This window comes from Pleurodeles waltl, chromosome 11 (assembly GCF_031143425.1).
Source record: "Pleurodeles waltl isolate 20211129_DDA chromosome 11, aPleWal1.hap1.20221129, whole genome shotgun sequence".
NCBI lineage: Eukaryota > Metazoa > Chordata > Amphibia > Caudata > Salamandridae > Pleurodeles > Pleurodeles waltl.
The window spans coordinates 409,361,553-409,384,467 of NC_090450.1; the positions used below are offsets into that span (position 1 = coordinate 409,361,553).

A 22,915-nucleotide genomic window follows, 5' to 3' on the forward strand; every position below is an offset into this window, starting at 1 on the left:
GGGAGAAAGTTCCAGTGGGAGCCCTGTTAGTTGAGTGTGAGGAAACGGCTGCTACAACAATTGGGTCATTGCCCCTGTAAATGACTGAGTCAACGACCACCGTATGCCAGGAGTGGGCTGAAGTGAAGAGAGCTATGGTAAAGACTGCCTTGTGGTAAAGGCTAAAGCCGTGTATACCAGTGATGTGGTGACCCCACAAGCCATGTGGGGCCACTGTGGTGAAAGACTGCCTTGCCATAAGGGCCGAAGCGTTGTGCAGCAGTGGCCCAGCAACCCCATAAGCCAGGAGGGGCCACGGTGGACAACTTTGCTGTGTTGACCGGCCCAGATTCTGTGGACCGTGAGCAGGGGTGACCATCTGTATCTGAGGAGGTCACCAGAAGCACCAAGGATTGTGACTGGTTCGATCCCATTGGATAAATGAGGACTCCGTGGGACCACCGTCACCCAAACGTGGGACCAAGAACTGGATCATTGGTTCCATCCCCACCCATCGGTAGCGTGTGAAAACTTACCTGTCATGAGAAGTCGCAAAAAACCTCTGCTTCCTGCAGGAGAGCAATTGCAGGGGAGAGAGCCTGTGCCCTCCGAGTGAGGTCGTCGAGTCCATGTGTGACCTACTCACCTAACTTGGACTGGAGCTACAGAAAGAGCCTCAAGACTGGGCACACTCCAGGATTCCGGACGCTTGCCTCCTGCCGGTGGGGATAAGACTTGTTTCTGACCTGGAAGCCCTGGGGGAACTTGCGCCTAAATATGCGCTATAGCATGACTGACTTTAAATCAGAGTTGTAGTGGACTCTTCTGACTCGGACTACTAGTGGGGCAAACACTGTAAGTTACTAGTGGGGAATAGGAATAACCACGATTGCTAACGCGAGGAGTGAGCGGGATAGGGAAATGCAAGTGAGACACTAGAGCTCCGACCTCAGGGGGGACTGTGTAATTGTTTGTGAATGTTGTATTCTTCCTTTGCGTGGTAAGTGAATGAAATAAAATACTTCCCTTTGTTTTCATTAAAGTGAGTGTTTGTCTGGATATTGATTTATTGCTGTGCTCATTTTGAGTTGGGAAACCGTGTTTACTAATCTGTATCCATAACTGCACCCCATCTCCCATCCCCACAATCCTCTCCCCAACCCCCTGATGGAGCCTTGCAAAGCTCCGCCATATCTTCCACTGAGAGTCAAGTCCAGAAGTGATACTTGGCCCAGTTGCTCAGAATCCATGGTAGGCCCTGGGACATCAGGAGCACAAGGCCTCAACCACCACGGTTGAGCCCAGTAGTCCTTGTGTTTCCTGTGGCCATCTGAAAAAGGTACTGACAGTTGCTATGACTTTTTTATTGCAGAAAACCATATTACATAGTTAAAGTATTCTTGTGGAAGCCATGAAAAGGTTGAAGTGGAGGAATATACGGTAATTAAATAAAATCCAGTACTCTTAGTGAACTATTTTAATTTAGAGGTAAAAATGATCCCAGCAATTCCGTTCAATAATACAATATAGGAAAAAGTCATCAGTGTAACATCATTTAACATAGTGCAGAATGTATGACCAGCGTAATGTCATTCAGTAATCTACAATTTGAGTCATCGCGGTACATTGTCTACTGCAGTGTAACATAATGACACTATCATCTTCTAGGGTATAAAGCAGGTGAAGGAGCATACGCAGATACCGTCTTCTGCAATCCGGTAAAATGATCATTGAAGGTCACGGAAGGATGACAGGCCAATATGCCCTGCTGTGTTTACAACCAGTGTTCCAAAAGCCATTTACCCCACGAACTCTTTCCCTGAAGCGGTGCCCAGTAACCGACAGAACGTATTGTGACCGAACTGAGAGTCCCTGACAACAGCCATACCTACAAGTGCAGGTAGGGGTCCTACACGACCCATTAAATTGTCTAGGAACAGATTGTTTTGTTTTGTAAGGAAGTGCCAGGTCACGTCATGTGTGACGGGTGCCCTTTTCACCACCACTTGTTTCTTACTTTACCGGCGACCGGCTCTTCTTGAAGCAGGATGCAGGAACCTACTGATTTGAGCTAATTTAGCTACTTTTGTACAACCAACAAAAGCTCGACAGCTTTCTCTGCCACCCTTATGGAGTGCAGTCGAGGGCGGGGTTGGGGGCAGTGGACATCTGCCTTGCTCTGGCGCATTCACGAGGAATGTCAGCCTCTGATACATGGGCCTCTGCAGGAATGGGGGCCTGGGGCTTTCACATGCTAATGCAGCTCTTATAAGTAGCAGCGGCAGCGCAGGGGAGGCTTAGAGAGCGGAGGACGGAGAGAAGGCCGCTGGGGCTCTACGCCCCCACCCCTGTGAGCCCTCACCACACTGCTATGACTGCAGCCCCAGCTATGGCTAGCTTCGTGCAGACACTCCCAGGCAGCAAGCAAGATCGAAAGGTATGTACCACTGGCGGAGCGACCGTCTCCATTTAGTCGGTCAGCAACCCCCTGAGTACAGTACCCGTCACTTCCATGCTAGGGAAAAAGAAACCTTTTTCTCAGCAAGTATCAAAGCAGGTAGAAACGACCACTCTACGGGAACCTGAGCCGTCTTCCAGACAGACAGGTGCTCCCTGGCGCATCTGGCAACCTTCGCAGAGAACGCCCCTCAACCGAAAGGCCTGCTCTAGAAGCCACCGAGGCGGCTACTGCCCATGCGCTCTTAAAGCAAAGCCGCCTTAATGTGGGAGACATCCATTCCTGCTCCTTGGGTGCTGCCACTTTTAGAGCCCATGCTATACATTTTAAAAGGCAAAAATACAATACCCATAATGCTCCTTTCTTTTGGCTGAAAAGCAATAGCTTCTTAATTTGTCCCAATGTCATGTGTCACACGTTCAGACCTCAGCCTGCTGCCAGGCTAGCGCCCCCCCCCTCTGCCCCCCCCCCCACCAATCTCCTTCGTTTGTCCCCACCACTAGATGTAGCTGCCTTAGGGCCAGGAAGTCACCCACTGTAACAGATATGCATGTAACCTCAAGCCACTTAACTCAACTGCAGTAAGCTATCTCAGTGGGATGAGAACTGATTTGAGATGTCTACGTGTGACCTGTAGTTCACAGATTCCAATCGCAGTATGAAAGAGCAGGGTGCTATTGCGTCTATTACACATATTTTCGTGCAACGTACAGGTATTTTATGCCAGAAACGCCACTCCGATTTTCATACTTCTGAGGTCAATAAAGCGCACGCTTTTGAACTGGTTAATAATTTTTTTTTTTTTTTTCTTATGAAACTAGAGACGATTGCTGGAGTTATGCAAACAAGCTGTATAACATTTTGAATGTTATACGATTTACAGAGATTTGAGATACCTGTGCCATTTTCCTCTTTGATATTCGTGGAGATCACTTGTCAAGTAGCTAAGTGTCACAGAGACTGAGGTACTTGACAAGTGATCTGCACGTCACAGAGACTGTTGGAGATCAGACAGGCTGTTGTTGGCTAAGGCAAACGACTGCTTGGCCTTCAGGAGGATCTCTGCAGAATCAGCGCGACTACGAGTGAATGGTGCTTTTTGTAGGGTGATCAGTCAGATTTTCACCGAGCATTAATGACTGCTGGAAGTCCGAGTGACTGATGAGAAGTTGGGGAAAATGCATAAGAATGAATGTGGATTCCTGGGAATGCAGGAAGACGCGAGCTTCCCGAATCCTACATTTCCAGGCTGTCGAAGTCAACACCCGTGTATCCATTTGTTCACACTATGTCAACATGCGTTTGTCCATACCTGGCGATACGCGTGCATTTATACCTTTATGTCCATCTGAACGTAAAAATTATGACGTCAAGGTACTCAGAGCTGTTGTGTGTCATACGTCCATACGAGCGCAGTTCAATTTGCATTTTGGCAGCTGTATTTCTCACTTTAAGATTGGGTCAACTGGACTACAAGGCCCAGAATGCAAAGAAAAAAAACTAAACCGCTTAAGTGACTCACGTACGGAACTAGGGAACCTTAGAGCTCTGTATACATCATGCACTGTGTGTACCTGCGTCAACGTCTATGTATTGACGAAATGAGGAATGTACGAGTCAATATGTTTTTGAGCATCATTGCATATAATATCAAACTAATAACTTGTGCTTAGCAATATCTTTGTGTCCAGATCAAGATCTGTGTATCTATGTGTGCGTTGTTGTTTCTTTAGTTGTCTCTCATTATCTATGTGACTACGTTAATGTACAGATTATTTACTATTAACTCACTTTATGATGTGTCAAACCCTTTCTATACCAGACCTTCAACTATAAATCCTTAAACTATGGAGGTGTGTCATGAAAGAGGCAGCCACCTTGCACTGCTGCCAATCTGTGCTTTTAGCTGCCCAACTGGGAAGACCTACATACATGGGTGTGAGAAAGTGGCCTCTGTCTAGCATGGTTACCCCCATTTTTGGCCTATTTGTCAGTGTGTTTTGACTCGGTCACTGGGATCCTGCTAGTCATTTCCCCAGTGCTTATGGTTGTGGCCTACTTGTCAGTATGTTTCACTGTTTTCGTCAGTATGCTTTACTGTGTCACTGGGATCCTGCTAACCAGGACCCCAGTGCTTATGCTCTCTCTGGTTCCAATTTGGTCCTTACACACTGGTAATCCAGTATTTCACTACAAATTGGCATACTGGACTTTCTTATAAGTCCCTAATATATGGTACCTAGGGACCCAGTGCATTGGGGTAAAAGGGGATCCCTGTGGGCTGCAGCATTTCTTTGGCCACGCATAGGAGCCCATGCAAAGGCTTCTGCAGGGCTGCCATTGCAGCCTGTGTGAAATAGTGCATGCTCTTTTTAACAGCCATTTTCACTGCACAAAGTCACTCAAAAGTCACGTATAAATCATTTCTTCCAACCCTGAAGGCTGGGTGCAAAGTACCTGTGTGTGAGGGCACCGCTGCTCTGGCAGAGGTGCCCCCACGTTGTCCAGGCCCATTTTCCAGGACTTCGTGAGTGGGGTGGCGCCATTCTACGAGTGCATTGAACATAGATCAATACCTGTGTACAGCTTCACAATGGTAACCCAGAATATGGCCATGTAAGGTGTACAACAACTGGGAAGTGTACCTCAATACTGATTCCAGTATTGGTTGCACATTCCCAAGCACTCTGGGGGGCTCCACAGTGGACCACCAGTACTGTCATACCAGCCTTCTGAAGTTTTCCAGGCAGTCCCAGGTGCTGCCACCTCATAGACAGCTTCTGCCCTCCTGGGGGTTGAACAGCTCAATCCCAGGAAGGCAGAATAAAGCATTTCCTTTGGGAGAGGGGTGTTACACCCTCACCATTTGGAAATTGGTGTTACAGGCATGGGAGGGGTGTCCTCCCAGACCCTCTGGAAATGCTTTGAAGGGCACAGATGGTGCCTTCCTTGCATAATCCAGTCTACACTGGTTCAGTGACCTCTAGTCCCTGCTCTGGCACGAAACTGGACAAAAGAAAGGGGAGTGACCACTTCACTGACCATCTCCACCCCAGGGGTGATTCCCAGAGCTCCTCCAGAGTATCCCTGGCATTTGCAATCTTGGATTCCAAAGTGGTGGGCCACTCTGGGAGCATCTGAGTGTCCAGTGCTAGCAGGTGACGTCAGAGACCCCTCCTGATAGGTGCTTACCTGGTTAGGTGACTAACCCCTCTCTCAGGGCCATTTAGGGTCTTTCCTCTGGGTGTTTCTTCAAATTTGGATTACAAGACTCCAGCAGGAATCTTTTGCATCCTTTACAACATCTGACTGCTCCAGGAACTTTACAAAACTGCAACAAAGAAGCTAAGATTACTTCTGCAATATTGTATCTTAAGCTCCTGCCAGCAACTGCAACAGTTTCCAGGTCGTGAATCCTCCGAGGACTGCCTGTCTTCAGCCTGCACCAGAAGAACCAAAGGAATTTCCAGTGGACTGACAGAGTCACTTTCCTGCTTCAGCAGGCACCTCTCTACAGTGACGACTGGTGGCTTGGGTCCCCTCTTCAGATGACAGGCGTGGATCCAGCGACATGGGTTGTGGACTAAATTGACTCAGGCAGTCCTAAAGTTCAGCTGTCCAACTTTGGCGGAGGTAAGAGCTTGCCTCCCCACGCAAGACAGTACCCCGTGCACCGTGTGACTTGCATTTGCCAAGGCGTGTGTGCGATCTTCCAAGACGTTCTTCGTGCACAGCACAGCTTAGGCCCCCAGCACTCCATCCTGCGACGCACAGCTCCCTGAGTGGTACTCCAATGGCATGGGAATCCTTTGTGTCATGCTGTGTGGGCCTCCATTTGCACCTTCTTTGTCCCCGTGCTGTGAGGCTCCTGTGCACACTGCCTGATCTTCTGAGGGCTCTCTGAGTTGCTGAGATCCCCCTCTGTCTCTCCCTCTTGAGTAGAGGCCACCAGGTCCCTCCTGGTCTTGGGCAGCGCCATTTTCCACTAACTGCGAGCTTTGAGTGTGCCAAGGCTTGTTGGCGAAATCTAGTGACGCAAACCAGACTGCATTCATCCATCCGGCGTGAGACATCTTCTGCACCAATCAGGAACCCGCATCTGTCTTCTTTGGTGCAATACTGACTTTGTCTTCTCACCGGTGGTTCTTTTTTTGCATCTTCATCTGGGTGAGCAGGGGCTCCTGTTCTCCCTGGACTCTTCAGTGCTTCTTGGAGATGGTCCCCTTATTCCACAGGTCTTCAGGTCCAGGAATCCATTGTTGGTGTCTGGCAGTCTCTTCTGGTTCTTGCATTATCTTCGATCACAACTTCTAGTGTGTTTTAGGAAACTTGCTGTGTTTTACTCCTGCTTTTCTGGGCTCTGGGGTGGGTTCATTTACTTACCTTTGGTGTTTTCTTACACTCCCAGCCCCCCTGTATACCCTACATTTGCATAGGTGGGAAAACGACTTTCATGTTCCAATATTTTGGTATATGGTTTGTGTTTCCTCAAAGCCCATTGCAAATTGTGATTTTCACTGTTTTCACTAATTTGTGACTATTTACTTACCTGTTTTTGGTTACTAGTGTATATATTGAGTAATTTACTTACCTCCTAAGGGAGTATAGTGTCCAAAGTATTTTTGGCATTGTGTCACTAAAATAAAGTACCTTTATTTTTGCAACACTAAGTATTGTCTTTCATGTGTGTGAGTACTGTGTGACTATAGTGGTATTGCAAGAGCTTTTCATGTCTCCAAGTTCAGCCTTGGCTGCTCTGCCTACAGCTACTTCTAGACAGCATGGCTTCTAGACACTGACTAGATTTCGCTACTAAGGGATAACTAGACCTGGTATAAGGTGTAAGTACCTTTGGTGCCCACTAAAAACTAGGCCACCCTCCTACAATGGGACATCCCCTCTCCCAGAATTCCTTGTAAGTTTTCCCAAGCAGAGAGTCAGACACAGGCTGGAAAGGGCTAGGTCTGGAAGGAAGAAGAGTTGCACTCAGTGTAATGAAGATGACCAATAAGTAAACAGCTTCGTCCCTCTGTGGTCACAGTCCTTGTCCGGTAGGACACCAAGGACAGCAGTCTATGGGAGCCCTCGCTGGAGGCTGCAGCATCTCTATATCTAGGCAAACAGATCAAAATTATAACATGAGCCTGCCACACTCAGCACTGACCAAGTCCACCGCCCCCCTGCAGATAGCCAAGAGACATGGAGGGAGAAAAAACTGGCCCTATCTTATGTATCTTTCGAGCATCGAGTTACTGTTATAACAGAAAGGTACATTAGGCCATGTTTAAATTTTAGAACATAGGACAATAGGTGTCTTGAGCGGAATTACAAAAATCAATGTGGATATAATTGGAAAGTGTTACATATGTTATGTCTGGCGAGAAATAATATAGATAAATACTAGTATTAGGTGACAAAGGGGGTCATTCTGACCCTGGCAGTCATTGACCGCCAGGGCCAACGACCACGGAAGCACCGCCAACAGGCTGGCGGTGCTTCCTGGCCAATTTTGACCGCGGCGGTAAAGCCGCGGTCAGAAAAGGGAAACCGGCGGTTTCCCGCCGGTTTTCCCCTGGCCAAAGGAATCCTCCATGGCGGCGCTGCAAGCAGCGCCGCCATGGGGATTCCGACCCCCTTCCCGCCGGCCCGTTCCTGCCGGTTTACACCGCCAGGAAGAGGCTGGCGGGAACGGGTGTTGTGGGGCCCCTGCACTGCCCATGCCACTGGCATGGGAAGTGCAGGGGCCCCCTAACAGGGCTCCATTAAGATTTTCACTGTCTGCTTGGCAGACACTGAAAATCGCGACGGGTGCAACTGCACCCGTCGCACCCCAGCAAATCCGCCGGCTCCATTCGGAGCCGGCTTCATCTTTGCTGGGGCTTTCCGACTGGGCCGGCGGGCGATCTTTTGAAGATCGCCCACCGGCCCAGCGGGAAAGTTAGAATGGTCCCCGCGGTCATTTGACCGCGGGGCGGTGTTTGGGCGGTTTCCGCCCGCCGCCCGCTGGGGTCGGAATGACCCTCAAAGTGTCCACTAAAGGTCAGTGTCGTGAACATCTGCCACGTGGCTTTAAGATTCAACTGATGACTTTTTAGAGATGTTTCAAACCCTGTAGTGTTTCGCTGATCTGGCTGTTCAGCGAGAGTATTCCAGTTTGTGGGTCCAAGAAGGTGGAAGGTCTGGAATCTAGACCTATGCCCTGTGAGAAACCATCCTGTAGTCTTCCCAGTGCCCCCTACCCGCAGATAAACATCCCAGGTTAACCAGTGGCAAAGGCACCTGCTCTTGCGCAACCCCCAATACAGCGTTGCCTACCTAGTGGCTTGAAGCCCGTGATGAATGCTTCTCCAGCTAGGTAGAAGCATGTGCCCTCTTTCTCCAAGGCTGGAGACTAGAAGGACCAAGCCTGCAATCTGATACAGGTGAAAACCCAATGCACCCTTCTAAGTAAGCGCAGTATAAGGAACTGATGAATCATGCTAAAATTGCAAACAGTGCTTCGAGCAGTGCAACGCACCATTTCCCCCACTGACAAGCCAAAGTGCCTGACACCAAAATTACGTTTTAATGAGAAGAGCTACATAGATTTGGCACAAAAGCACATTAGTTCACAGAGGAGCAGGGTGAAACTTCAGACTGGAGGAAAAAAACAAAACGGATGACAAGGCAACATTAAGCTGTGAAGGATGGAAACTACAAGCAGTCAACCAAGAATAACCTTCAACCAAAATTATGTGCCACGTAACCACATGGAAGATGGAGCTTCCTGCTGACAGATGTAATGCGTGGCATCCATAGTGTTTATGTTGAAAGCAGATCATGGATGTTAAGTATGTAAAGCAGGATGGCAAGCACAACTGTTGACACCCTTCACCAATTACCCTGACCCAATCCAGTCTAATATTGCTCAACAGCCTCTTTTGCTGGCATCTGTGCTGTTCTTGTCTGTGCTAGAGGAGGCATGACAAGGCCATACATAGGTTTGCTGTGCCAGACGACCACAGCCGAGCTGATGGTAGCTGAACAACTACCACAGTGGAGAACCTAGTCCACTCTGCCTGAAGCCATTGTTGATTGGAACCAGCGAGGAGTTTCAGATGCAGTCTGAGACCTCAGACCTTTGAGAAAACTTCATTGCTATGTGCCAGAAGGCTGATCAGGGACAAATGCGGCAACAGACTTTTGCACCCAGGTTATGCCAAGGCACACTTCCTTAAGGACTGAAAAACATATGAAGGTCTCCAGGAGTAAGCACGCTATCTCTATATTGGGATGAGGAATTGAGCATCTTGAATGTCGCTGGATTAGAACAATTCATCAGGAGGCACTGCATAAAAACATCCTTGACCCCCTCCGTCTGAGCAAAAGGGACTTGAGTTGCCATTTATCTCTTAGAGATGAATCATCGGATTGACTCTCCACAGACTTTTAAGACAAGACATTCCTTATCCCCTTTCCACACCTGTATTGACATCCTCAGGTGACTGATAATGAGGGCTTGGACTAGGATCTCCTAGTTTACCCTTCAAACAGTGGCTCGCTTTAAGTCAAGGAGGAATGCCATGAATGGTGTATGGGCATTTCCAGGTAACTACCCATAGGTTTTGATAAAATTCCCATTTACTAGCATTTGCAGCAAAAAAGTCCTCCTCCTCAAGGCATGCATAACAGTGGAGCAGGTTTTAAAAGTCTCCACATGTTTCCAGCTTAGCATTTGTGCTACACTCTACAGCACACATACAAAGAGAGAAAAGTATTAAAGTATACTTTTTCTACTGGAAGGATTCCGTTCTAGTACAAAACCTATGCTTGACAGACTGCGTACACCATCCCTCTAAGGTGCATTGCATTGTAGTAGATAAAGCCCTGTTCTGTGCTCTCCCTTACATGCAATTCAGTGCAGCATCTTTGGTTGTGTGCTGCATTGTGTAAAAATTAGTTAATTTGTTTCCACACGTCTACTATCACATGTTTAACTCACTAATAGCTCTTTTACTTATGGACACCGAATGGTGCAATTCTGTTAATGTCTGCCTCAATGAATGCAGCCATTATGTCATTCATCTCTTCCACACTGAATGAAGCTTATTCTTCCCCTATCTCTTGTTCATGCTTTATTGTAAGTTTGGTAGCTAAAGTTATATTGGCACCTTATCTGGAGAGTTTCTATTGTTTATGTTTTAAATTCTACGCTAGGACATTGCAATTACCTGGTGTGACATCACACAAAAAATACTGCATCCCCTCAACAATTTTTACTGAAGTATAACTGACTCTTAAATAATACAACTTCATATAGGGAATGGAGCCAAAAACAAACATAAAAATATATCAAAACAGCAATTTTGATTCCATAAATTGTTTAGTAAATCTCATGCTGTTATATATACACACTTTATAGAGCAAAACAGTATAAACAACTAAAATATAATACACCTCTCTATTGATCACTCCTTTGCCCCTGGTGTCTCACACCACCATACTCAGCTATACGAACAACCCACCTACCATTACATTACCTGGTGTGACTACCCCCCCCCCCCCCACGTATTGAGCTTAAGTGAACTTTAAAGTTTTTCTTAAGTATAAAAGTTATTTCTCTTCAATGAACCCTTTCGCTGTGTAAACAATTCATTTCCCAAGGAGGTAAATAAGCTGCCATCTTTCTACAATATGGGATTCATTAGAACTCAGTGAGAAACTATTGTGAGTATTACTTTTTATGTGCAGTTGAATGATCGCATCTTAGTTAAGTGTGTTTTTCTCTGTTCTTCTGTTCCAGCTAAGGAAGCCTCTGATTGAAAGGAAAAGAAGAGAACGTATTAACAGCTGCCTGGACAAGCTGAAGGAGACTGTTGTAGGCGCATTTCGACTAGATGTAAGTTTCACGCCTTAAGTTAACTTTGAGGGTCAAGTGTACGCTGCAGAGCGCCACAACGCCTTATCTGCGACACTTACTACTCAGAACCATGAAATAAACATATAGACACCTGACATTTACACTGCAACAAGGCACCAGGGCTGGGGTGGCAACAAGCACTGTACAAACATTGTGAACCGGCAAAACCATCATTACATGTTGTGAGGATACTTCCGAAACTTGGGATTTTCAGAGCCTGTTATGCTTTGCTTCTCTCTGGCAGCAATCCAAACTGGAAAAGGCAGACATCCTGGAGATGACAGTGCAGCATCTGCAGAACATTCAAGGGAACAAAATGGCTGGTGAGTTTCGGTGCCACTTTACAGAATAAGGCAAAGGAACCCTGACGAGTGTCCTTGAGTTGTCAAAAAAGTTGCTAAAATTGATCTCGCATTTTTCAGCCCAGGCCTCCCACCATCTTACAGACGAACCTATCCCTAATCCTCAAACAAGGTATTGCCTTACTTCTCACTGCCTATTAAAAACAACAATTTAACTCTAAAGTTCCTCTCCAATTTCACAACCAGCTTCCCTTGCCTCTTGGTCATTCCCTCCTGACACATATTTACCATCTGCTGACCTACCGTTCTTTCTCCTTGCCTTGACCTACCCGTCTTATGGTTTTAAGACCCCTGATGTCCCTACCTATAAACTGAACATCGACCTAATAGTATCCTAACCTCTTCTGACCTGGTAATTTAACAAATTCCACCAGATTGTTTTTTTCTGACCTCAACCCCTTTAGCATCAGTTGTCAATCACCGACCACTCCTTCACTCCCAGTACATAACTCTCTGTCCCTGAAGCTGGTAAGTGCACCGCATCCTGTCTGGCTAGCTCCTGACAGTTACATATCCACGTTCTAGGGTGTAAACGATCTACTACTACTAACTTTACAATCTGTTACGTTCACATTCTGTTCGTTCTACATTCCCTTGGGCATTGTATTGAGTGCTGCCCCTTACTCCACTGCTGGCTAGTGGCGTAAGGAAACTGGCGGGTGCCCCCCTGCAAAGAACATGGAGTGATGGCCCCCTCTAGACTCACTCAGGCCAGGTGCTGTGCTGAGGGGACCACTTGGAGCTTGGGGACCCCCCCCACACCGTGGGGGCTGCGGGGACCTGTATTTTGCTCTTGCCATTGTAGCACTGGCCTCTTCCATATCATGTTCAAGTCCATCCTTCCTCCCTTGATGAAGTTGGTGAAAGGCCCTAAACATTTCCATTCACAAAAACAATCAACGAGAAATCAAACAGGGAGATGAGAGGAGGTTAGAAAAAGCACTAAGTAGCAAGTTATGATCAGGGTAAGGGGCTGGCAGTTCTTAATTTGAGCCGGTGGTTGCAGGAGGGACCCACTAAACTTATTTTACTTATTGCAGATGTTGACTCACAAGAAGAGAGAGAAACATAGAAAAGGGGGTAAAAAAAAGGAAGAGAACGACAGGAAAAGAATGACAAAGGCAGAAATCAGAGAGGGAAAAGAACATGCAAACGTGAATTGTAGGGCCAGAAAGTGTCTGGGCATGGATTAAAGATACATGAGTGGGACGCAACAGTAAGCAGAGTTTGTGTCTCAATCTTCTGCGGTGCTGGTGGTAGCTTCTGATTAAAAATGTGGGCCCCAGCATTTATAACTTTACAAATTAGGCACTGGGGCTTTGGTGAGGATTAGCTTTTGAGTGAGGGTAAAATTTAAATGTAGGGTTGAAATGAGATTTGGGATTGGGGTTAAGATAATGATAAATTCACGGTTTATGTTGGGATTAGAGTGAAATTCAAAGTTATGTTTTGGGTAAGTGTGAGAGTTATGAGTAGGGATGTGGTTAAGGTTCCCGAATGGGTTAGGCTGAGAGATAGAAGTAGATTCAATGTAGCCAAGGCCATTGGGATTATTCAATTCCGAAGGTTCTGCATTTTCTGCCCAGTTATAGACTCACTGCACTTAACAATTCTTCACCATATGCTGCATAATTTGAACATCATTAAAAAAAATATTTAGCTAAACGGATCAAAAGTTACCACAAATTGTGTTATACAGTAGGAGACCCTTTGCAAGGGTCAACAAGTCGCTTTTTAGCTGCTGATGGTTATATTTAAGTATCAAACTAATACCAAAGAGCTGAAAAGTTTGCCCACCAGTATTAAAGTATTACAATGTCAAAATAATGAAATAAGACTACAGAATGTGCTGCATTATGCTGCATATTTGCCCTTTCACATCATAGTTTCTTTGTGACTGGTTTGGCCCACACATCTCCCTGCCTAGTCTCACTCGGCCCCCCAGTAAGGTACATCTCGTTTTAGAATATACAAATCTAAAAATTACATTTTACCTGTTACATTATGCTAGGATATTATGTGTCTACATTTTTTTTCATGCAACTTAGTACTCTTGTACAGTACACACTGTGAATTGAGTCCACTCCTGTGAGTTTAGGTTGTGGGTGCGTGCTTATAATCAGCCATGTTTGAGCCTAAGCAGTTTAGGCTGAAAGTAGTACAGGTTTCTAATAGTGCTTGTCACTTTGTCATAAAGGTGTTCCGAAGACATGCTCCTCCAGTCCTTGGCCTCTTTGCAGAGCACACAGAACAGTAGCCTCTTGTGCCAGTTTTTAATTGTGATTATGCGTGAAAGTGTTTGAATCGAAAACAAAGCTGTCGACTGGGCAAAAGTAAAAGAAAGTGCAGTGTTTACAGGTGAGTGGATGTTGTGTGTAGTGGGGATGGTGAAGTGAAGGAGATGAAAGGAAGTACATGCTAGAGAGGATGAAAAGAGGAACGAGATGAGGTGTGAGATATACGGATGTCGGATTTCACAAAGATGTAGGGAGAAGAACTGTGTTCGAGTGAAACATTGCAGTGGTGTGCATGAGAGAATGCGAGTAATTGTGAGACACCCGAAGACCTGCACTCCCACAGACTTTAGGAATGTTTAATTAAGTCTCTTATTTCTAGAACTGAAATATTTTAAATCCTGATTATTCACAACAAAATTACTGTTATTGCTTCTTTATCTGGTACTGCTAATAAGCACTGGCAAAGCCAGTAGGTCTGGCTTGTTTTAGGTGCATGTCTGATATTTCGTGATATGCACGGATACAATAGCAGAAAGGTCACAGAGAAGCATCAAAATACTGGTCAGTTTGCCAGCTATGGGAAGTAAAGGATTTTATTATGCCTTTTTTTAGGTCCTGTCCCTATTTACATAGGCCACGTCCCTCGGAAAGGATTCTTTCTTACGCTTCTTACACCATCGCCTTTCCAGAGACCTGCCCCACGTTTTCCATCCCGTTAAAGCTCTGTCGTTTTGGAAAGTCCTCGTCGTCTCTCTGTACCACCAAAGGACTGCAGGGAGCGAAAAACAAGGGCAAAAATACAGATAGAATCTCAAACGGGTCGGAGCACAATAGGAGGATGTTACTGTAGGCGTTTCAAAAGTATAGCAAACAACTTCTTCTTGCAGCTTAAAATATAACAGCAGCCCGTTTGAAAATAAATAAAAATAACAGCAGTATGCCACAGGCTGCTATATTTAGCTGTTATGGTCAGTTAATTTTAGTGACCAAGAACCGAGGCAGAAGGGGGAGAAGAAGACAGCAGGAAGGAACAGGTTGGCTGTTTCTTGTTTTGGACACCAACTCTAAATGTTTGTGCTAAAGACGATAGTGTTTCCCATCACTGTTAATTTTGAGGCATCGCTGCATTATCTTACTTTGCCACCAGAGGGTAGTATGTAGTCATTTTACTTTGAACTAGTGCCGGGCCAATAGTAGGATAGAAATTCTACAGGTTGTTGTTATGTTTCTTTTCTATATAAAACTTAGAAGATGAAGGGAATTTACCCGTTTTCTGGTTTAAGGAAATCCACTCTGCCGACCGCTCACCAAAAGCGATCACTGTAACCGTTTAATTCGATATTCCTTTCCAGTTTACTTACCTACAAAACCAGCAATCAAACCACTAAATTGACCTAATTCTTACATATGAGACAACATCTCTTCCTTACAGACTTAAAATACTTCTCCCAAAGCCTCCATTACCCAGGTGCCACTACACAGGGGAAGGAAGTAGTAACTCTACACATCCTCTAAGTACCAAGCTAAACACAAAAGACTGGAATCATATAATCGATCACCCTAAGGTAGGCAGGGTGGGAACCCTGTGACTCTATCGGGGAAGACTTGGACTCGGAATAATGAAGATTACCCATAAGTAACCGCTGCATTAGAGCGCTTTACTTGAGCACCATATTATATTACCAAATCAGCCCCGGCAAAATGTTCAAAGCAGTATCACGCTGCAGGAGGTAGTGACTGGGACTAGGCCTTAGATGGGTCATATACGACCCATCCTACTTTGAAAGCAGCCCACGAGAAAAATACCAAAGTGGTGGGTGGCAAGTATGGCCCTGGCCGAGTGCAAGTTAGAAAAAAGTGATATCTGGAGAAGCCTGGTACTCAGTCTTTAAGATATCCATCTCTGTCCAAGCATTTTACCTTAATCCCATCCGGCTGCTGTCTTACATCTCACCTAGAGACTGCCTCTGGGAGCTGAAACAAATTCTTCAGCATCATGTCCATTCTATAGCAGTGCAAGCAAGGCATGATGTGGAATAGCATAGACCAGGGGCACCAATCTTTTCCTTTTAATTTTGGAGGGGGGTGAGGGGGGAAGAGGCTGCAATCCCCACCGTCCCCTGGACGACTGCGGAGGTGGGGCTAAATAGTGCGTTTTCAAGCCTCGTTTGTCAGTAAATGATCAACAAGGCATATGCTTTATTTAGCAACAATTTCAAGTGACAGAACACAACTGAGTGCAGAGGTACTTTGTGAGAACCTCAGTTGTTTATCAGTTCTAATTTACCAGTACCTGGTTGGCACAGTGCATGTGACTGCATGCCATCATTCCGTCAGTTCACCAGCCCACTATGACCCTAGGCACCTGCGTTCGCTCTTCAGTGAATACAGGAGCACAGCTATTGTTTTACATGGAACTTGTTACCATTCTCATGAAGTTTAGTAGCAATGATAATGTGTTTCCTGCACCATAGTGCCTGTGACGTGCAGGTTACAGATTCAGACCTTAGTGAAATAGTTCAGTGGTTCATGCTACTCTCGTAAAGATCCCTCTATAACCGCCAGGGAACAAGTTCTAATCTTGAGAAATAGTTCGATGGTTTATACGCCTGCAGTAAAGAAGAGTGCCATCAAGTTGGCCAGTACTATAATTAAATGCAAGAAAGCATAGCATTATGTCTCAAATCACTATCACTGTATGGGATGCATTGCAGCGCATGGGTCATATGTTGGACAACACAGGCAAAGACAAATTGACCAATCACCTCTCGAACTTTTTAGACCCACTATGCTGAAGCAGTTGTGTGTGAACTGAAGTGATACACGGGTTCCATGACACCATGAGTCCTCTATCCAAGATGGCCACTGTTGAGTGGCATGTGAAGAGATCCATGACTGGTTCACACAGGGCATCCTAAAATGTCTCAGACTGTAAAAAGGCATTGTCTTACAGCCAATGAGATATGTTAGTTGTATAATGCCTAGTACCACAGATGAGAGGCGACCCCTGCGTTCTAAGACATTGTGGACAAATTCCAGAAAATAATACGTATAATTTTGTACGAATAAGGGGACTCCCCTGTCCACTGCAAGGCCGAGTTTCGATTGAAAGTCTTTTTTAAACATGAATATGGAAGCAGCTGTTCTGATGATTGTCAAAGCATGCCTTCACGTCTGAAATGAGGCCAGTAAACGTGACTATGATTTCCTGCACATATCTATGAGGGAAGGCAGGTGCTTTCGACTCCACCCAATTATTTGATTATTTAAATACTTGGAAACATAAACATAAAGGTGGGGTTAGCCAATCAGGAATAGAGAATGGTTCTAGCTGAATGTCTAGTTTTGCACAGGCCCTTGCCCAAGGAGACTAGTGCGCCGAGGTATAGTCTGTCCAAAGGTGATTGGCAAACCATGATGCAGCCAGACCGAGGGCCATATTCATGGCCAAGTCTCACAGCGCAGCAAGTCACCTTGCTCCACTGCATGATAGGGAAACAGCAGGAATGCACCATATGTAAAAGAATGGAGAGCATTCCTGCCTTTCTCCCCGTTTTGGCAGCTGAGCGCCAATGCAGGCACCATTGTGCACGGGTGCCTCCGTTTTGGGGAGGATTGTTTTTGTGTGTTTTTTCCCCCACATAAAAACAATCCCCTTAGGCATATTCCTCTTTCTTTGTGTGCTGCAGAATGCAGCACATGCAGAAAGAGGAAGTAACATGGAGAAATAAAGATATTTATCCTCGTTATGCCTCGCATGAGGAGGTACAGATTTTTGGCGCATTCCCCACCACTTCTGGCAAATCTGGGAATGCATCAACATCCATGGATGTTGTTTGGGAACCGCCATGCAGCAGCCATGGAACTCCTCCTGGGGCAGAGTAAGGCAACACTGTGATTTGCACTGCGTTGCTTTATTTGAAATTTATGAAGCCACTCAGGGCCACGCAAGGTGGACTTCCAAGGCTTCATAAGTCTAATTTTGGGCTTCTGTCACTCTTGCACCAATGTGCCTCAAGCTTCCTAGTTACTGCCTTTGCCTTAGGCAGGATTTGCAATATATAAAAACCTCAAAGTGCAGGACAGATGAGTTCCTACATTAAACCTGTTGAGATGTGTTTCTGCTTGAACATTTTCTATGAGTATACCTACAGGTGAACATTGTTCATATGACTCAGTGAAAACCTGCTACCTTAGAGCTAATTCTCCGCAAACTCCGAGACCTTTTTGTTATATTTATATAATTGTCAGTTCTGAAGTATCTCCTGTAGTGGAGAACAGGGCAAAGGATTCATTACACTCTTGTAAGAAGTACCCATAACCTTAGCCTCCTAGTCTAGCTCCACAACCATCTTCAGAATATCAATCTCCATTGCTTGGCTGGCTTTGGCATGGTGCTCTCAGAGGGTGAAACGTTCCGGATATTTAAAAGAGAGACATTACGAAATCATCCGCCTAGGATCTGCCGTGCCTCCTCCATTACAGCATCTTCAGCACTTATCTCTTCTTCAGGTCTCTGACACAATTTGGGCTCCTATTTGGGTGAAAAGGTCTGCCCAAGAAGATTCCATACTTGCCGACTGATTGTCTGGTTCTTCACTCTACAGGTTTTTGGCATGCATTACTTTTCGCAATTCACTGATCCCCTCCTTTATATATTTCGCTGCGCCGGTGGAAGGTGTACCAGCTTATTCTACCCTGCAACAAAGACATACAGTATTCAAAGGGAATAAGCAGAGACTTTCTTTAAGTGGTAATTTACCCAGGTTTATATTATTATACCTGCCTTTATTTTAGCATTTACCACCTAATTTATGTCCTTAGTGGAAGTCATGAGTGAAGGGCGAACACAGACAACAATTAACAATAATGGGCCCTTTAAACCGCTTGTATGGTTTATAATCAGAAAATATGAGTATGAATAGAACTGATGAGACATTGGAGAAGAGGATGGTGAAACAGGATGGACTGCTGGGAGCGTAGGGACTATTCGCGATAGTGCTGTTGTTTGCGCACAATCGTTTTCTTGTACTCTTGCATCAGCTGCAGTTGAACAAAACAAATAACATGATTTGACTAAGATGGACTACTTGAGGGTGGTGAATTCTAGGCCCATGATCCAAAGGGCTTTTACTGACCACATTTTTTGTTTCCTTTTCTCTTTGTTTGCCTTTCACATTACTTTAGTTCCTAATTTCTTTTTCCGTGCATTCTGTTTAAATATGTATACCATCTTGCCCCCTGATGCCTACCAACTCCATCTATGTTTTATTTTCCTGTTCACTCTCTGACATCTGCCACCAAGGTCTAGATGGTTCCCCCCCCACCTATTTCTTCTTTAGCTCATTTGCCCTTAATAGCCCATCCAAGTGCTGGAAAGGTGTGCCCTTATCTGCCCCTGTCAATTTAATTCTTAATTTCCTTCCTCTTGATAAACCAATAATTCTTGGTTCTTTTTCGATTCCCATTCCTACACTTTCTCACGATTTGTTGCTCCTATCTTAAGTTGCGTAATCAAAGCACTTTGAACTTGAGAGGAAATTTAAGTGAATAGAAAACGAGGAGGATCTTGGAATCAGGTTAACAGTTTTGCTTTTCAGTCAGAGGCAAACAAGTGTCCAGGTACTGGTCAAAGGCGGACAATTTTGGATAGCCAGGATATCTACTGCAGGGTGCATTAGGAGAAATCCTTTAAGGAAGCTCCTGTCATAGGAAACTTGGGATAAGAGATTCAGCATCTGAGTCTGAGGATTTCTGAGGGAGGGGGCCCAGAACAGGAATCTAATGACGAACTTAGGGTGCCTTCGGTATAGTGCCAAATACCTCATTCTCCAACCTGTGGCAGGTCGTTAGCATTTGAAGAAGGGGTCCAGTCTTCTGACGAACGTGTCTATAGATGCCTCACTACCATCATTGCTAAATCCGTAGAGATAGAATTGGCAGGAGTTGACGGGGATCATTGCTGCAGTTAGGGGATGCAGGCTGGTAGGACTCAGCCAGGGAGAGTGGTCTTACAACAATCCATAATTCCTGTATTTATCCATTTTTTGTATGTTACAAACTGTATGATGCATGCAGTGAGAACAGTTATGTCTTATCTTTACAGTGCGCTCAAGATCTGTTTTGTCATTCTGTAGTGCTGGGAATAGCGAGTTAATACTATACAGAGTGAACGTAAGCTAATTAACCCAAAAACATTTTGTGCCTTTATAAAACTGACTTTAGCACCTACACTAACAAAAAACTATTTGCGCCAGTTTTACATTGCCCCTGTTTGCCTTAGGGTAAATTCTCTTGCATGCCTTCATGAAATACGGAAGTTTACGTGGCTGCGCTGAAGTTTGCAATTTTCAGTTCACCAAAATGAGAAATGGACAAAAATGTGGCTACAAAATCAATCAACTTAATGTACTTATTCAACCTGAAGGGCAACATGTTTCTGAGATAACTACTGTTCAAGATGAAAGTTATCTGCAAAACATTTTCAACTCGCATAACGTGCATTACAGCCATCATTTTGGAGAAAAAAAACTTAGTATACAAACAAATTAAAATTGAACATGCAGGCATAACTCACGTACAAACTTGGCTTGAGAGTTACCAGTAGGAATATCGTTTGATCAGAAAATATTGTGCAGCCACAACGGAAATCACTTTCATAATTTTCTTGAAACGTTTTCTATGGAAAGAGAAACTGATGCCAAAGCATAACATCCTAAAAAAATATATGACACACACAACAGTTTAAAGGAGAAGCGCACTTCACTATGTTTGAATTATGGAAATGAGAACTAAATATGATTTTATCTTGCTTATTTGAGTTATTGGCATAGCTACAAGATCAAAAATTGAAAAAATGTTTTGAGATATTTTACCATGCTATTCCTTAGATGAATATTTGTTTTCCTCTCCAGATTCCATGGAGGGTGCAGATGAGCAGAAGTACAGCACAGGGTACATTCAGTGCATACATGAGGTCCACAACCTTCTCCTCAACTGTGAGTGGATGGACAAGAGCCTGGGTGCCCGCATGCTGAACCACCTGTTGAAGTCCCTACCCAAGTCTAATGAAGAGGCCGGCCAAGATACTGCTCGTCCTTCATCACCCGCCCTTTTGCAGCCTGTGCATGACGACTGCCAGCACTCGCCAAGCGAGGACAAGGTGGACACCAGTAGACCACGAGGTGTGTCCTCGTTGTCTAAGGGCACAGTGCTCCCTCGAAACCCTTCTCACCTTCTTTTCTCTAGCCCACCCCAGCTGCCTACGGAAACCCATGATAGTGCAAGCGCAGGAGCACAAGATATGTGGCGGCCCTGGTGAGGTGTATCAAGTCAATAATCTCAACCAAACTTCTCTTCTCCAATGTAGACACTTTCCTATATGTATCTTATAGATATGCTTCTTTATAACACCTTTGAGCTAGCTAGCTCCTGTCGGTGGACTAAAGATCTGGGTACTTCAAGCCGAAGTAAGCCTCATTTGTAGCCTCTTTTGTAGAAGGCTGACTGTTGCTCTCTATTTATTTCAAACCTCTAAATTATTGTATTTAACTTTTCTAATGCTTTTTAGCGTACAGCAATATAATAAATATAATAAAAGCCTTTGTTTTCCACTTAAAGTATTCAAATTATTAAATTAACTACTAATTAATAAAAGTCAAGTGCCAACTCGTTCTTTTGCATTTTGTGTTTGTTTTAATAGAAATGTGCATGCTTTGTGCATGGAGTCGAGATACCAGAGTGAACCCTTTTCAAAAAGCATGCACAAACATGACAAATAAGTGGATTGTTTGATCTTTTTATTTTCATACCGTTTATGTGTGTGCAAAAGGACTCTTCGAGTGGTTATAATACTAATCACTCTTCTGGACTACTTGTACACAGAATCATCTGACAAGGGGTTCCTTTTTGCCAGTAAAAGGCACTTAAGGAGCTTAAAAAACTAGGCCACTTTGATGAATGCCTTTAAAGGTCAGTATACTGAGACTGATGGCCATGAGGCCCGAGTGATATTTTAAATATGCAGTGAAATTTGTGAAATTACTTCATTTTACATGACGAGCAATTGAGCAATTTCCCTAAAGTGTGCATTACCCAGTGTTGCAGAATAACTTTTAAGTGACTGCAAACTTTCTGAAAAAAAATCTTGTGAGATGCTGATTAATCCAGAAAATGTCTAGCTGAGAGATATAGTCGGCTCAAACCGGTCTCCCACCAGTATCTCGCAAGACTTTTTTTATTTGTCTTTACACGAGGTTTGTGATCGCATAAAAACAAATCATGCGTCATACTGGCAAACCGCATTGCGATATGACAACATCATTTCATGAAAAAAAAATATGATGTCACACAGACCCACCGTTACTCCTATTTGGGCAAACGCACTAACTACCCCTTCTTATGTTGCATCCGCTCTCTCCCCACTCTTCATTTCTAATCAAATCAGCAGAAAATCATTGTAGTAGATCCTCCATGCCCCAGTGTGGACAGCACTTACTCCAGTGCCTCTTGGAAGGTGCAATCGGCTCCCATGATGCACCAGAGAGTACAACATTAATTTAGGAATGAGCTGCACTGATAACTGTGAGTAAGGCAACGCGATGCCCATTGCAGCAGGTGGTGAACCCCACTACTGTGCAGCTCTAGCTCTTTACTAAGCCAGGCATGCATGTAGCTTAATTGGCAGCATCAAAGGGCTCTTGTCTGTCTCTGTCTCTTTTATCTTCACAATCTTTCTGTCGAAAACACTGGGCCGATTACTTGTGGAATGGGAAACGTAATCTGTTGCAGAAGCTATGATTCCCTATCAGTGAGACTGTTAGTGCCATTTCACAGTGGGAGTCTCTGTCTTTGATCAAGTCAGTAGTCAGCATGTTGCTGCTGTTTATCGGCGTTACCCTTCCTCTCTGGAGTGGGCTTAAGTACCTCGAGATGGAATTTCTACTTCTGGTACTCTTCATCATCCCAACTCTCGAGTGAC

At 44.8% G+C, this 22,915-nt stretch overlaps 1 protein-coding gene across 1 annotated transcript; it reads left to right on the plus strand.

Moving 5' to 3' along the window:
- Positions 1 to 2,202: 2,202 nt before the first annotated feature.
- On the plus strand, positions 2,203 to 21,595 carry LOC138265739 (enhancer of split m7 protein-like). Its single transcript, XM_069213738.1, has 4 exons — positions 2,203 to 2,416; positions 11,220 to 11,315; positions 11,581 to 11,659; positions 20,850 to 21,595. The coding sequence occupies exons 1-4, from the start codon at positions 2,351 to 2,353 to the stop codon at positions 21,254 to 21,256; spliced, it is 648 nt and encodes a 215-aa protein (XP_069069839.1). The 5' UTR covers positions 2,203 to 2,350; the 3' UTR covers positions 21,257 to 21,595.
- Positions 21,596 to 22,915: the final 1,320 nt, after the last annotated feature.